At 56.5% G+C, this 12,500-nt stretch overlaps 1 protein-coding gene across 6 annotated transcripts in view; it reads left to right on the top strand.

Annotated features, from left to right (window-relative positions):
- LOC110513475 (vacuolar protein sorting-associated protein 13B) overlaps positions 1–12,500 on the top strand; it is an 818,772-nt gene that overhangs the window by 511,652 nt on the left and 294,620 nt on the right. For all 6 annotated transcript variants that reach the window (XM_036938036.1, XM_036938048.1, XM_036938043.1 and 3 more), the window contains exons 26-27: positions 3,377–3,548; positions 8,120–8,234. In XM_036938036.1, the coding sequence (XP_036793931.1) occupies positions 3,377–3,548; positions 8,120–8,234 (287 nt within the window). The remainder of the gene's footprint in view (positions 1–3,376; positions 3,549–8,119; positions 8,235–12,500) is intronic.

Raw genomic sequence — 12,500 nt, 5'->3', positions numbered from 1 at the left:
GGGCCCTGGATAATAAACTACACAGACATTTAATTCAGAGGATAATTGTTAACTCCTAGAGTCAGTTTATTGTTCCCGCCTGGCCCGACCCCCACATGCTTCTCATCAGCAATCCCCAAGATTCCATCCCATAATAATCTGAATCTATTTTTAACATCTGAATCAGAATGTGTTTATCTCGTTGTCGTCTGTTGTTTCCTGAGACCTGAGAGGAGAGGAGAGGAGAGGAGAGGAGAGGAGGGGAGGTTAGGGGAGGAGAGGAGAGGAGAGGAGAGGAGAGGAGAGGAGAGGAGAGGAGAGGAGAGGAGAGGAGAGGAGAGGAGAGGAGTAACGTATGAATCAGAATGTGTTTATCTCGTTGTCGTCTGTTGTTTACTGAGACCTGCAGTCAGACACCCTCAAATTCACAATTCAGTGAATGGGGAGGGGAGGAGAGGAGGAGGAGGAGGAGGGGAGGAGAGGGGAGGAGGGAAGGGGATGAGAGGGGGGAGGAGAGGAGGAGAGGGGAGGAGTGGAGTGGAGGGGAGGAGAGGGGAAGGGAGTGGAGGAGAGGAGGGGAATAGAGGGGAGGGATGAGGAGGGGAGGAGAGGGGAGGAGGAGGGGAGAGGAGAGGAGATGAGAGGAGAGGAGACATAGTTTCTCCGTCTGGTTTGTGTTTAGAATGGGTAATCAGAAGGACCACAGAGGGTTTCATTGAGCTGGTCGATAACCATGTTACCCCGAACTACTGTACTCACCAACCACAGGTTAATACCATGATACCAGCACCCTGACACACACACACACACACACACACCACCCTGACACACACACACACACCACCCTGACACACACACACCACCCTGACACACACACACACACACACACACAACACCCTGACACACACACACCACCCTGACACACACAGACACACACACACACCACCCTGACACACACAGACACACACACCATGCTGACACACACGCGGTCTGTCATTACACTGACAGGATCACTCTGCTCAGTGGAAAATCTCTCTCCAAGGCTGTAAATTGCCATATTGTTTGTTTGTAGCGTTCCCACTCAGCGTGTCAGCCACACAGAGATATGTCTGGAAAACAGATCCCCCAGAGGGCAATGGGAAGAGATGGGAGAGGAGGAAAACATGGCCCAATGTTGTCATCCCTAGTCTCTTGCCAAACCCAGTAATGAGCTAAGAGTTAACAGAGGGACTCCTGGGCCGCCTCCTCCTCTTCCTCCTTCTCCTCTTCCTCCTACTCCTCCTTCTCCTCCTCTTCCTCCTCCTCTTCCTCTTCCTCCTTCTCCTCCTCTTCCTTCTCCTCCTCCTCTTCCTCCTCTTCCTTCTCCTCTGCCTCTTCCTCCTCCTCTTCCTTCTCCTCCTCCTCCTCGTCCTCCTTGTCCTCTTCCTCCTTCTTCTCCTCCTCCTTCTCCTCCTTGTCTTTGGAGTTAACAGAGGGGCCTCCTCCTTCTCCTCTTCTCCTCTTCTCCCCCCAATGTCCCTTCTCCCCCCCAATGTCTCTTCTCCCCCCCAATGTCCCTCCCCCCCCAACATCCCTTCTCCCCCCCAATGTCCCTTCTCCCCCCCAATGTCCCTTCTCCCCCCCCCAACATCCCTTCTCCCCCCCAACGTCCCTTCCCCCCCCCCCAACGTCCCTTCTCCCCCCAATGTCCCTTCTCCCCCCCCCAAATGTCCCTTCTCCCCCCCAATGTCCCTTCTCCCCCCAATGTCCCTTCTCCCCCCAATGTCCATTCTCCCCCCAATGTCCCTTCTCCCCCCCAATGTCTCTTCTCCCCCCCAACGTCCCTTCTCCCCCTCAATGTCCCTTCTCCCCCCCCCAATGTCCCTTCTCCCCCCCAATGTCCCTTCTCCCCCCCCCCAACGTCCCTTCTCCCCCCCAATGTCCCTTCTCCCCCCCCCCCAACGTCCCTTCTCCCCCCCAATGTCCCTTCTCCCCCCCCCAACGTCCCTTCTCCCCCCCAATGTCCCTTCTCCCCCTCAATGTCCCTTCTCCCCCCCCCAACGTCCCTTCTCCCCCCCAATGTCCCTTCTCCCCCCCCCCCAACGTCCCTTCTCCCCCCCCAGCGTTCCTTCTCCCCCCCAATGTCCCTTCTCCCCCCCCAACGTTCCTTCTCCCCCCCAATGTCCCTTCTCCCCCCCCAACGTCCCTTCTCCCCCCCCAACGTCCCTTCTCCCCCCCCAACGTCCCTTCTCCCCCCCAACGTCCCTTCTCCCCCCCCAATGTCCCTTCTCCCCCCCCAACGTCCCTTCTCCCCCCCCAACGTCCCTTCTCCCCCCAATGTCCCTTCTCCCCCCCAACGTCCCTTCTCCCCCCCCAATGTCCCTTCTCCCCCCCAATGTCCCTTCTCCCCCCCCAATGTCCCTTCTCCCCCCCAACGTCCCTTCTCCCCCCCAATGTCCCTTCTCCCCCCCCCCCAACGTCCCTTCTCCCCCCCAATGTCCCTTCTCCCCCCCCCAACGTCCCTTCTCCCCCCCAATGTCCCTTCTCCCCCTCAATGTCCCTTCTCCCCCCCCCCAACGTCCCTTCTCCCCCCCAATGTCCCTTCTCCCCCCCCCAACGTCCCTTCTCCCCCCCCCAGCGTTCCTTCTCCCCCCCAATGTCCCTTCTCCCCCCCCAACGTTCCTTCTCCCCCCCAATGTCCCTTCTCCCCCCCAAACGTCCCTTCTCCCCCCCCAACGTCCCTTCTCCCCCCCCAACGTCCCTTCTCCCCCCCCAATGTCCCTTCTCCCCCCCCAACGTCCCTTCTCCCCCCAATGTCCCTTCTCCCCCCCAACGTCCCTTCTCCCCCCCCAATGTCCCTTCTCCCCCCCAATGTCCCTTCTCCCCCCCCAATGTCCCTTCTCCCCCCCAACGTCCCTTCTCCCCCCCCAATGTCCCTTCTCCCCCCCAATGTCCCTTCTCCCCCCCCAACGTCCCTTCTCCCCCCCCAATGTCCCTTCTCCCCCCCAACGTCCCTTCTCCCCCCCCAATGTCCCTTCTCCCCCCCAATGTCCCTTCTCCCCCCCCAACGTCCCTTCTCCCCCCCCAATGTCCCTTCTCCCCATGCTCCACGAACCACACACTGATGTCACTAGGAAAAGCAGCGCTGCTCTGACGTGTTGTCGTGGAGACGAGGGGACATGTTCTGATCTTATTCTCGTTAGTTGTTAATCTGTCTCAGAATATCATTTTTGTTTTGTGATCCTCGTTTGTTTCACACTCAGACCTGACAAACACTTAACTCATATCAGTCTCCATTACTGACTGACGAAGAGAGGTTTCCCTGGTTACTGACACCGAGGAGGGAAAGAGACAGGACTCATCAAGTAGTGATGATGACTCTCCTACTGTGAACCCAGCGTTGTGTTGTTCCTCCCAGGGTGACTCTGTTCCAGCGGGTGATGACTCTCCGTTCTCCGACACGGTGACCCTGGAGCAGAAGACCAGCAGTATAGGGGGCGCCAGCGGGAAGGTCAGCCTCTGGATGCAGTGGATGCTGACCAAGGTCACCGTCAAGCTGTTCGCTCCCGACCCCAACGCCAAAAACACAGGTACCTGGTTCCCTTACAACACGGCAGTACATCAAATACTGAAACTAAAGTAAACACTATTTAACGTGTTTATTTTATTCACGCCGATTCCCAACGATTCTCTTATGAGGTGCATTAAAAGTTAGATTTGTCTCACTCAGACCTGCTCCCATACTGGAGTCATTCAGTCTTCCTGTAATCTGGGTGTCATTCAGTCTTCCTGTAATCTGAGTGTCATCCAGTCTTCCTGTAATCTGGGTGTCCTTCAGTCTTCCTGTAATCTGGGAGTCATTCAGTCTTCCTGTAATCTGTGTGTCATTCAGTCTTCCTGTAATCTGGGTGTCATTCAGTCTTCCTGTAATCTGGGAGTCATTCAGTCTTCCTGTAATCTGGGTGTCATTCAGTCTTCCTGTAATCTGTGTGTCATTCAGTCTTCCTGTAATCTGGGTGTCATTCAGTCTTCCTGTAATCTGGGAGTCATTCGGTCTTCCTGTAATCTGGGTGTCATTCAGTCTTCCTGTAATCTGGGTGTCATTCAGTCTTCCTGTAATCTGGGTGTCATTCAGTCTTCCTGTAATCTGGGTGTCATCCAGTCTTCCTGTAATCTGGGTGTCCTTCAGTCTTCCTGTAATCTGGGTGTCATTCAGGAGGGAGAAAGTGAAGGGGAGGGAGAAAGGGAGGGGAGAGCAATAGTGAAGGGATGATTCTCTAGGAGCCCCCTCGCCTCCTCTAGGACCACCCTCCCCTCCTCTAGGACCCCCCTCCCCTCCTCTAGGACCACCTCCCCTCCTCTAGGACCCCCCTCCCCTCCGCTAGGAGCCCCCTCCCCTCCTAGGACCCCCTCCCCTCCTCTAGGACCCCCCTCCCCTCCTCTAGGAGCCTCCTCCCCTCCTCTAGGACCCCCCTCTCCTCCTCTAGGACCCCCTCCCCTCCTCTAGAAAACTCCTCCCCTCTTCTCAGTAGATTCAGTGTGGTGACGAAGAGGTAGATGAAGAATTAAACATCTGTCATCCAGATAGCTGGGTTTAGAGATCTCTATGGTGAAACGCTGGGAGGACCTCACAGAGATGGTTCAACTTCACAACATCCTGTTACGCTGATGAGGACTTAATACACACACACACACACACACACACACACACACACACACACACACGGCTTTACAGTGGATAAGGCCTTAATATCAGCCATGTGAGGTAGAATCCCAACAGCCATTAGATAATCGCCACGTATTTTCACGGAGTCGTTGGAGGACGACTGAACAGATATGAAATATGTTTCTGAGGACGGATAATGTTGGGGATCTGTTTGGGCTCTGACCTGGGTCTCTGTTAGTGTGGAGAGAGTGGTCGTTACCCCCAGGTGTTGAGTAGTTTGGGCTCTGACCCGGGTCTCTGTTAGTGTGGAGAGAGTGGTCGTTACCCCCAGGGTGTTGAGTAGTTTGGGCTCTGACCTAGGTCTCTGTTAGTGTGGAGAGAGTGGTCGTTACCCCCAGGTGTTGAGTAGTTTGGGCTCTGACCTAGGTCTCTGTTAGTGTGGAGAGAGTGGTCGTTACCCCCAGGTGTTGAGTAGTTTGGGCTCTGACCTAGGTCTCTGTTAGTGTGGAGAGAGTGGTCGTTACCCCCAGGTGTTGAGTAGTTTGGGCTCTGACCTGGGTCTCTGTTAGTGTGGAGAGAGTGGTCGTTACCCCCAGGTGTTGAGTAGTTTGGGCTCTGACCTGGGTCTCTGTTAGTGTGGAGAGAGTGGTCGTTACCCCCAGGTGTTGAGTAGTTTGGGCTCTGACCCGGGTCTATGTTAGTGTGGAGAGAGTGGTCGTTACCCCCAGGTGTTGAGTAGTTTGGGCTCTGACCCGGGTCTCTGTTAGTGTGGAGAGAGTGGTCGTTACCCCCAGGTGTTGAGTAGTTTGGGCTCTGACCCGGGTCTCTGTTAGTGTGGAGAGAGTGGTCGTTACCCCCAGGTGTTGAGTAGTTTGGGCTCTGACCTGGGTCTCTGTTAGTGTGGAGAGAGTGGTCGTTACCCCCAGGTGTTGAGTAGTTTGGGCTCTGACCCGGGTCTCTGTTAGTGTGGAGAGAGTGGTCGTTACCCCCAGGTGTTGAGTAGTTTGGGCTCTGACCCGGGTCTCTGTTAGTGTGGAGAGAGTGGTCGTTACCCCCAAGGTGTTGAGTAGTTTGGGCTCTGACCCGGGTCTCTGTTAGTGTGGAGAGAGTGGTCGTTACCCCCAAGGTGTTGAGTAGTTTGGGCTCTGACCCGGGTCTCTGTTAGTGTGGAGAGAGTGGTCGTTACCCCCAGGTGTTGAGTAGTTTGGGTTTTGGTAGTTGTTTCGTTGGTGTTTGTTAAAAACCCACTACTTTCTCCTCTGCTTGTGTAGCCAGTGATTTCTATCTGGAGTGAGATGGGCGGAGCCAGTGATTTCTATCTGGAGTGAGATGGGCGGAGCCAGTGATTTCTATCTCGAGTGAGATGGGCGGAGCCAGTGATTTCTATCTCGAGTGAGATGGGCGGAGCCAGTGATTTCTATCTCGAGTGAGATGGGCGGAGCCAGTGATTTCTATCTCGAGTGAGATGGGCGGAGCCAGTGATTTCTATCTCGAGTGAGATGGGCGGAGCCAGTGATTTCTATCTGGAGTGAGATGGGCGGAGTTTAGAGATGGGCGGAGTTTAGAGTATGTTCAGACAGGCGAACCGGCTGTTTCAACCCTACGACAGCAGGCCAGAGGAAATTCAAGATATCCATAAGCACTGTCCTGTTTGCCGGGCTGGAAAACAAGCTCAGGAGGCTTTGGCTCAGAACAGTTCTGTGTGACCATCGTCTCCGACTGGGTTCACTCCCAGTAAGAGGTCTACAGTTGATTCATGAACGTGTGTTTGACCAGGGTCTGGATAGGGTTAGGGCCGCGCCCAGAGAAATACACTAATCACAAACACACATAGTCATACGCATGTCAGGCAACACACATCATCTGTATCCCACTAATGTTCTCTCCCTCTCTCCCCCCCTCTCTCTCCCCCTCCCCCTCTATCCCCCCTCTCTCTCTTTCCCTGTCTCTCTCCCCCCTCTCTCTCCCCCCTCTCTCTCCCCCTCCCGCTCTATCCCCCCTCTCTCTCTTTCCCTGTCTCTCTCCCCCCTCTCTCTCCCCCCTCTCTCTCCCCCTTCCCTCTCCTTCCCCCCTCTCTTTCCCCCACCCTCTCTCCATGTCTCTCTCCCCCATTCCTCCTCTCCCTCACCCCCCTCTCTCTCCCTCTCTCTCCCTCTCTCCACCTCTCTCTCTCCCCCCTCTCTCTCTCCCCCCTCTCTCTCTCCCTCTATCTCTCCCTCTCTCTATCTCTCTCTCTCCCTCTCTCTATCTCTCTCTCTCCCTCTCTCTATCTCTCTCCCCCCTCTCTCCGTCTCTCTCTCCCTCTCTCCCTATCCCTCTCTCCCCCCTTTCTCCCTCTCCCCCCTCCCTCTCACCCCCCCTCTATCCCCCCTCTCTCCCTTTCTCTCCCTCTCTCCCCCCCTCTATCTCTCCCCCTCCCTCTCCCCCCTCCCTCTCTCTCTCTCCCTCTCTCCCCCATCTCTCTCTCCCTCTCTCTCTCCCTCTCTCTATCGCTCTCTCTCCCTCTCTCTATCTCTCTCTCCCTCTCTCTCTCCCTCTCTCTATCTCTCTCTCTCCCTCTCTCTATCTCTCTCTCCCCCCTCTCTCTCTCCCTCTCTCTATCGCTCTCTCTCCCTCTCTCTATCTCTCTCTCCCTCTCTCTCTCCCTCTCTCTATCGCTCTCTCTCCCTCTCTCTATCTCTCTATCCCTCTCTCTCTCCCTCTCTCTATCTCTCTCTCTCCCTCTCTCTATCTCTCTCTCCCCCCTCTCTCTATCTCTCTCTCCCTCTCTCTCTCCCTCTCTCTATCTCTCTCTCTCCCTCTCTCTATCTGTCTCTCCCCCCTCTCTCTCTCCCTCTCTCTATCGCTCTCTCTCCCTCTCTCTATCTCTCTCTCCCTCTCTCTCTCCCTCTCTCTATCGCTCTCTCTCCCTCTCTCTATCGCTCTATCCCTCTCTCTCTCCCTCTCTCTATCTCTCTCTCTCCCTCTCTCTATCGCTCTCTCTCCCTCTCTCTATCTCTCTCTCTCCCTCTCTCTATCTCTCTCCCTCTCTCTCTCCCTCTCTCTATCGCTCTCTCTCCCTCTCTCTATCTCTCTATCCCTCTCTCTCTCCCTCTCTCTATCTCTCTCTCTCCCTCTCTCTATCTCTCTCTCCCCCCTCTCTCTATCTCTCTCTCCCTCTCTCTCTCCCTCTCTCTATCTCTCTCTCTCCCTCTCTCTATCTCTCTCTCCCCCCTCTCTCTCTCCCTCTCTCTATCGCTCTCTCTCCCTCTCTCTATCTCTCTATCCCTCTCTCTCTCCCTCTCTCTATCTCTCTCTCTCCCTCTCTCTATCTCTCTCTCCCCCCTCTCTCTATCTCTCTCTCCCTCTCTCTCTCCCTCTCTCTATCTCTCTCTCTCCCTCTCTCTATCTGTCTCTCCCCCCTCTCTCTCTCCCTCTCTCTATCTCTCTCTCCCTCTCTCTCTCTCCCCCTCCCTCTCTCTCCCTCTCACCCCCCCCCCCCCTCTCTCTCTCCAGAGATCTGTGTGATCAGTGAGGCTGAGGATCTCAGTGCGTCAGTAGATGTTCAGGATGTCTACACCAAGATTAAATGTAAAGTGGGCAGCTTCAACATGGACCAGTACCAGACCAGGTACATCCAGATGTCTCCTGGATCCTGACAGGACAGGCTGTCTCAGTCCTGGCTCTGTGTTCCTGTTCCTCTGTGCTCCTCTGTGTTCCTGGCTCTGTGTTCCTGTCTCTGTGTTCATGTTTCTCTGTGTTCATGTTTCTCTGTGTTCATGTTTCTCTGTGTTCCTGTCTCTGTGTTCCTGTCTCTGTGTTCCTGTCTCTGTGTTCCTGTTCCTCTGTGTTCCTGTCTCTGTGTTCCTGTCTCTGTGTTCCTGTCTCTGTGTTCCTGTCTCTGTGTTCCTGTCTCTGTGTTCCTGTTCCTCTGTGTTCCTGTCTCTGTGTTCCTGTCTCTGTGTTCCTGTCTCTGTGTTCCTGTCTCTGTGTTCCTGTTCCTCTGTGTTCCTGTCTCTGTGTTCCTGTCTCTGTGTTCCTGTCTGGTCACAATGGTGGTGTTTCGCATCATGTCCCGTCCCTGAGCCAGTGAGTGTCCTGTCATGTCCCTCAGCCAACGAGCATCATGTCCCGTCCCTCAGCCAGTGAGTGTCATGTCATGTCCCTCAGCCAACGAGCATCATGTCCCGTCCCTCAGCCAGTGAGTGTCCTGTCATGTCCCGTCCCTCAGCCAGTGAGTGTCATGTCATGTCCCTCAGCCAACGAGCATCATGTCCCGTCCCTCAGCCAGTGAGTGTCATGTCATGTCCCTCAGCCAACGAGCATCATGTCCCGTCCCTCAGCCAGTGAGTGTCCTGTCATGTCCCGTCCCTGAGCCAGTGAGTGTCCTGTCATGTCCCTCAGCCAACGAGCATCATGTCCCGTCCCTCAGCCAGTGAGTGTCATGTCATGTCCCTCAGCCAACGAGCATCATGTCCCGTCCCTCAGCCAGTGAGTGTCCTGTCATGTCCCGTCCCTCAGCCAGTGAGTGTCATGTCATGTCCCTCAGCCAACGAGCATCATGTCCCGTCCCTCAGCCAGTGAGTGTCATGTCATGTCCCTCAGCCAACGAGCATCATGTCCCGTCCCTCAGCCAGTGAGTGTCCTGTCATGTCCCGTCCCTGAGCCAGTGAGTGTCCTGTCATGTCCCGTCCCTCAGCCAACGAGCATCATGTCCCGTCCCTCAGCCAGTGAGTGTCCTGTCATGTCCCGTCCCTCAGCCAACGAGCATCATGTCCCGTCCCTCAGCCAGTGAGTGTCCTGTCATGTCCCTCAGCCAACGAGCATCATGTCCCATCCCTCAGCCAGTGAGTGTCATGTCTCGTCCCTCAGAGACAGAAGAGCTATGAGAGAGGGGGCTGGGGATTGAGCTATAAGAGAGGGGGCTGGGGATTGAGCTATGAGAGAGGGGGCTGGGGATGGAGCTGTGAGAGAGAGGATGGAGCTATAAGAGAGGGGGCTGGGGATGGAGCTGTGAGAGAGGGGGCTGGGGATGGAGCTATGAGAGAGGGGGCTGGGGATGGAGCTATGAGAGAGAGGATGGAGCTATGAGAGAGAGGGCTGGGGTTGGAGCTATGAGAGAGGGGGCTGGGGATGGAGCTATGAGAGAGGGGGGGGCTGGGGATGGAGCTATGAGAGGGGGGGGCTGGGGATGGAGCTATGAGAGAGGGGGCTGGGGTTGGAGCTATGAGAGAGAGGATGGAGCTATGAGAGAGAGGGCTGGCGATGGAGCTATGAGAGAGAGGGCTGGGGATGGAGCTATGAGAGAGGGGGCTGGGGATGGAGCTATGAGAGAGAGGATGGAGCTATGAGAGAGAGGGCTGGGGTTGGAGCTATGAGAGGGGGGGGCTGGGGATGGAGCTATGAGAGAGGGGGCTGGGGTTGGAGCTATGAGAGAGAGGATGGAGCTATGAGAGAGAGGGCTGGCGATGGAGCTATGAGAGAGAGTGGGCTGGGGATGGAGCTATGAGAGAGGGGGCTGGGGATGGAGCTATGAGAGAGGGGGCTGGGGTTGGAGCTATGAGAGAGAGGATGGAGCTATGAGAGAGAGGGCTGGCGATGGAGCTATGAGAGAGAGTGGGCTGGGGATGGAGCTATGAGAGAGGGGGCTGGGGATGGAGCTATGAGAGAGGGGTCCTGGGGATGGAGCTATGAGAGAGAGGATGTAGCTATGAGAGAGAGGGCTGGGGATGGAGCTATGCGAGAGGGGGCTGGGGTTGGAGCTATGAGAGAGATGGGGGCAGGGGATGGAGCTATGAGAGAGAGGATGGAGCTATGAGAAAGAGGGCTGGGGATGGAGCTATGAGAGAGAGGGCTGGGGATGGAGCTATGAGAGAGGGGGCTGGGGATGGAGCTATGAGAGAGAGGATGGAGCTATGAGAGACAGGGCTGGGGTTGGAGCTATGAGAGAGAGGATGGAGCTATGAGAGAGGGGGCTGAGGATGGAGCTATGAGAGAGAGGGCTGGGGTTGGAGCTATGAGAAAGAGGATGGAGCTATGAGAGAGAGTGGGCTGGGGATGGAGCTATGAGAGAGGGGTCCTGGGGATGGAGCTATGAGAGAGAGGTTGGAGCTATGAGATAGGGGGCTGGGGTTGGAGCTATGAGAGAGGGGGGCTGGGGATGGAGCTATGAGATAGGGGGCTGGGGTTGGAGCTATGAAAGGGAGGATGGAACTATGAGAGAGGGGGCTGGGGTTGGAGCTATGAGAGAGAGGATGGAGCTATGAGAGAGGGTGCTGGGAATGGAGCTATGAGAGAGAGGGGGCTGGGGATGGAGCTATGAGAGAGAGGGGGCTGGGGATGGAGCTATGAGAGTGAGGGCTGGGGTTGGAGCTATGAGAGAGAGGATTGAGCTATGAGAGAGGGGGCTTGGGATGGAGCTATGAGAGAGGGGGCTGGGGATGGAGCTATGAGAGAGGGGGCTGGGGTTGGAGCTATGAGAGGGCTGGGGATGGAGCTATGAGAGAGGGGGCTGGGGATGGAGCTATGAGAGGGCTGGGGATGGAGCTATGAGAGGGCTGGGGATGGAGCTATGAGAGAGGGGGCTGGGGATGGAGCTATGAGAGAGAGGGGGCTGGCGATGGAGCTATGAGAGTGAGGGCTGGGGTTGGAGCTATGAGAGAGAGGATGGAGCTATGAGAGAGGGGGCTGGGGTTGGAGCTATGAGAGGGCTGGGGATGGAGCTATGAGAGAGGGGGCTGGAGCTATGAGAGGGCTGGGGATGGAGCTATGAGAGGGCTGGGGATGGAGCTATGAGAGGGCTGGGGATGGAGCTATGAGAGGGCTGGGGATGGAGCTATGAGAGGGCTGGGGATGGAGCTATGAGAGGGCTGGGGATGGAGCTATGAGAGGGCTGGGGATGGAGCTATGAGAGGGCTGGGGATGGAGCTATGAGAGGGCTGGGGATGGAGCTATGAGAGGGCTGGGGGTGGAGCTATGAGAGGGCTGGGGATGGAGCTATGAGAGAGGGGACTGGAGCTATGAGAGAGGGGACTGGAGCTATGAGAGGGCTGGGGATGGAGCTATGAGAGGGCTGGGGGTGGAGCTATGAGAGGGCTGGGGATGGAGCTATGAGAGAGGGGGCTGGGGATGGAGCTATGAGAGAGGGGGCTGGGGTTGGAGCTATGAGAGGGCTGTGGATGGAGCTATGAGAGGGCTGGGGATGGAGCTATGAGAGGGCTGGGGATGGAGCTATGAGAGGGCTGGGGATGGAGCTATGAGAGGGCTGGGGATGGAGCTATGAGAGGGCTGGGGATGGAGCTATGAGAGGGCTGGGGATGGAGCTATGAGAGAGGGGGCTGGAGCTATGAGAGGGCTGGGGATGGAGCTATGAGAGGGCTGGGGATGGAGCTATGAGAGGGCTGGGGATGGAGCTATGAGAGAGGGGGCTGGAGCTATGAGAGGGCTGGGGATGGAGCTATGAGAGGGCTGGGGATGGAGCTATGAGAGGGCTGGGGATGGAGCTATGAGAGGGCTGGGGATGGAGCTATGAGAGAGGGGACTGGAGCTATGAGAGAGGGGGCTGGAGCTATGAGAGGGCTGGGGATGGAGCTATGAGAGGGCTGGGGATGGAGCTATGAGAGGGCTGGGGGTGGAGCTATGAGAGGGCTGGGGATGGAGCTATGAGAGAGGGGGCTGGGGATGGAGCTATGAGAGAGAGGGGGCTGGGGATGGAGCTATGAGAGGGCTGGGGGTGGAGCTATGAGAGGGCTGGGGATGGAGCTATGAGAGGGCTGGGGATGGAGCTATGAGAGGGCTGGGGATGGAGCTATGAGAGGGCTGGGGATGGAGCTATGAGAGGGCTGGGGATGGAGCTATGAGAGAGGGGGTTGGAGCTATGAGAGGGCTGGGGATGGAG

Source organism: Oncorhynchus mykiss, chromosome 2 (assembly GCF_013265735.2).
Source record: "Oncorhynchus mykiss isolate Arlee chromosome 2, USDA_OmykA_1.1, whole genome shotgun sequence".
Lineage (NCBI taxonomy): Eukaryota > Metazoa > Chordata > Actinopteri > Salmoniformes > Salmonidae > Oncorhynchus > Oncorhynchus mykiss.
Note: the sequence above shows the minus strand (reverse complement) of the source record. Positions and strands in the feature narration are given on the sequence as shown.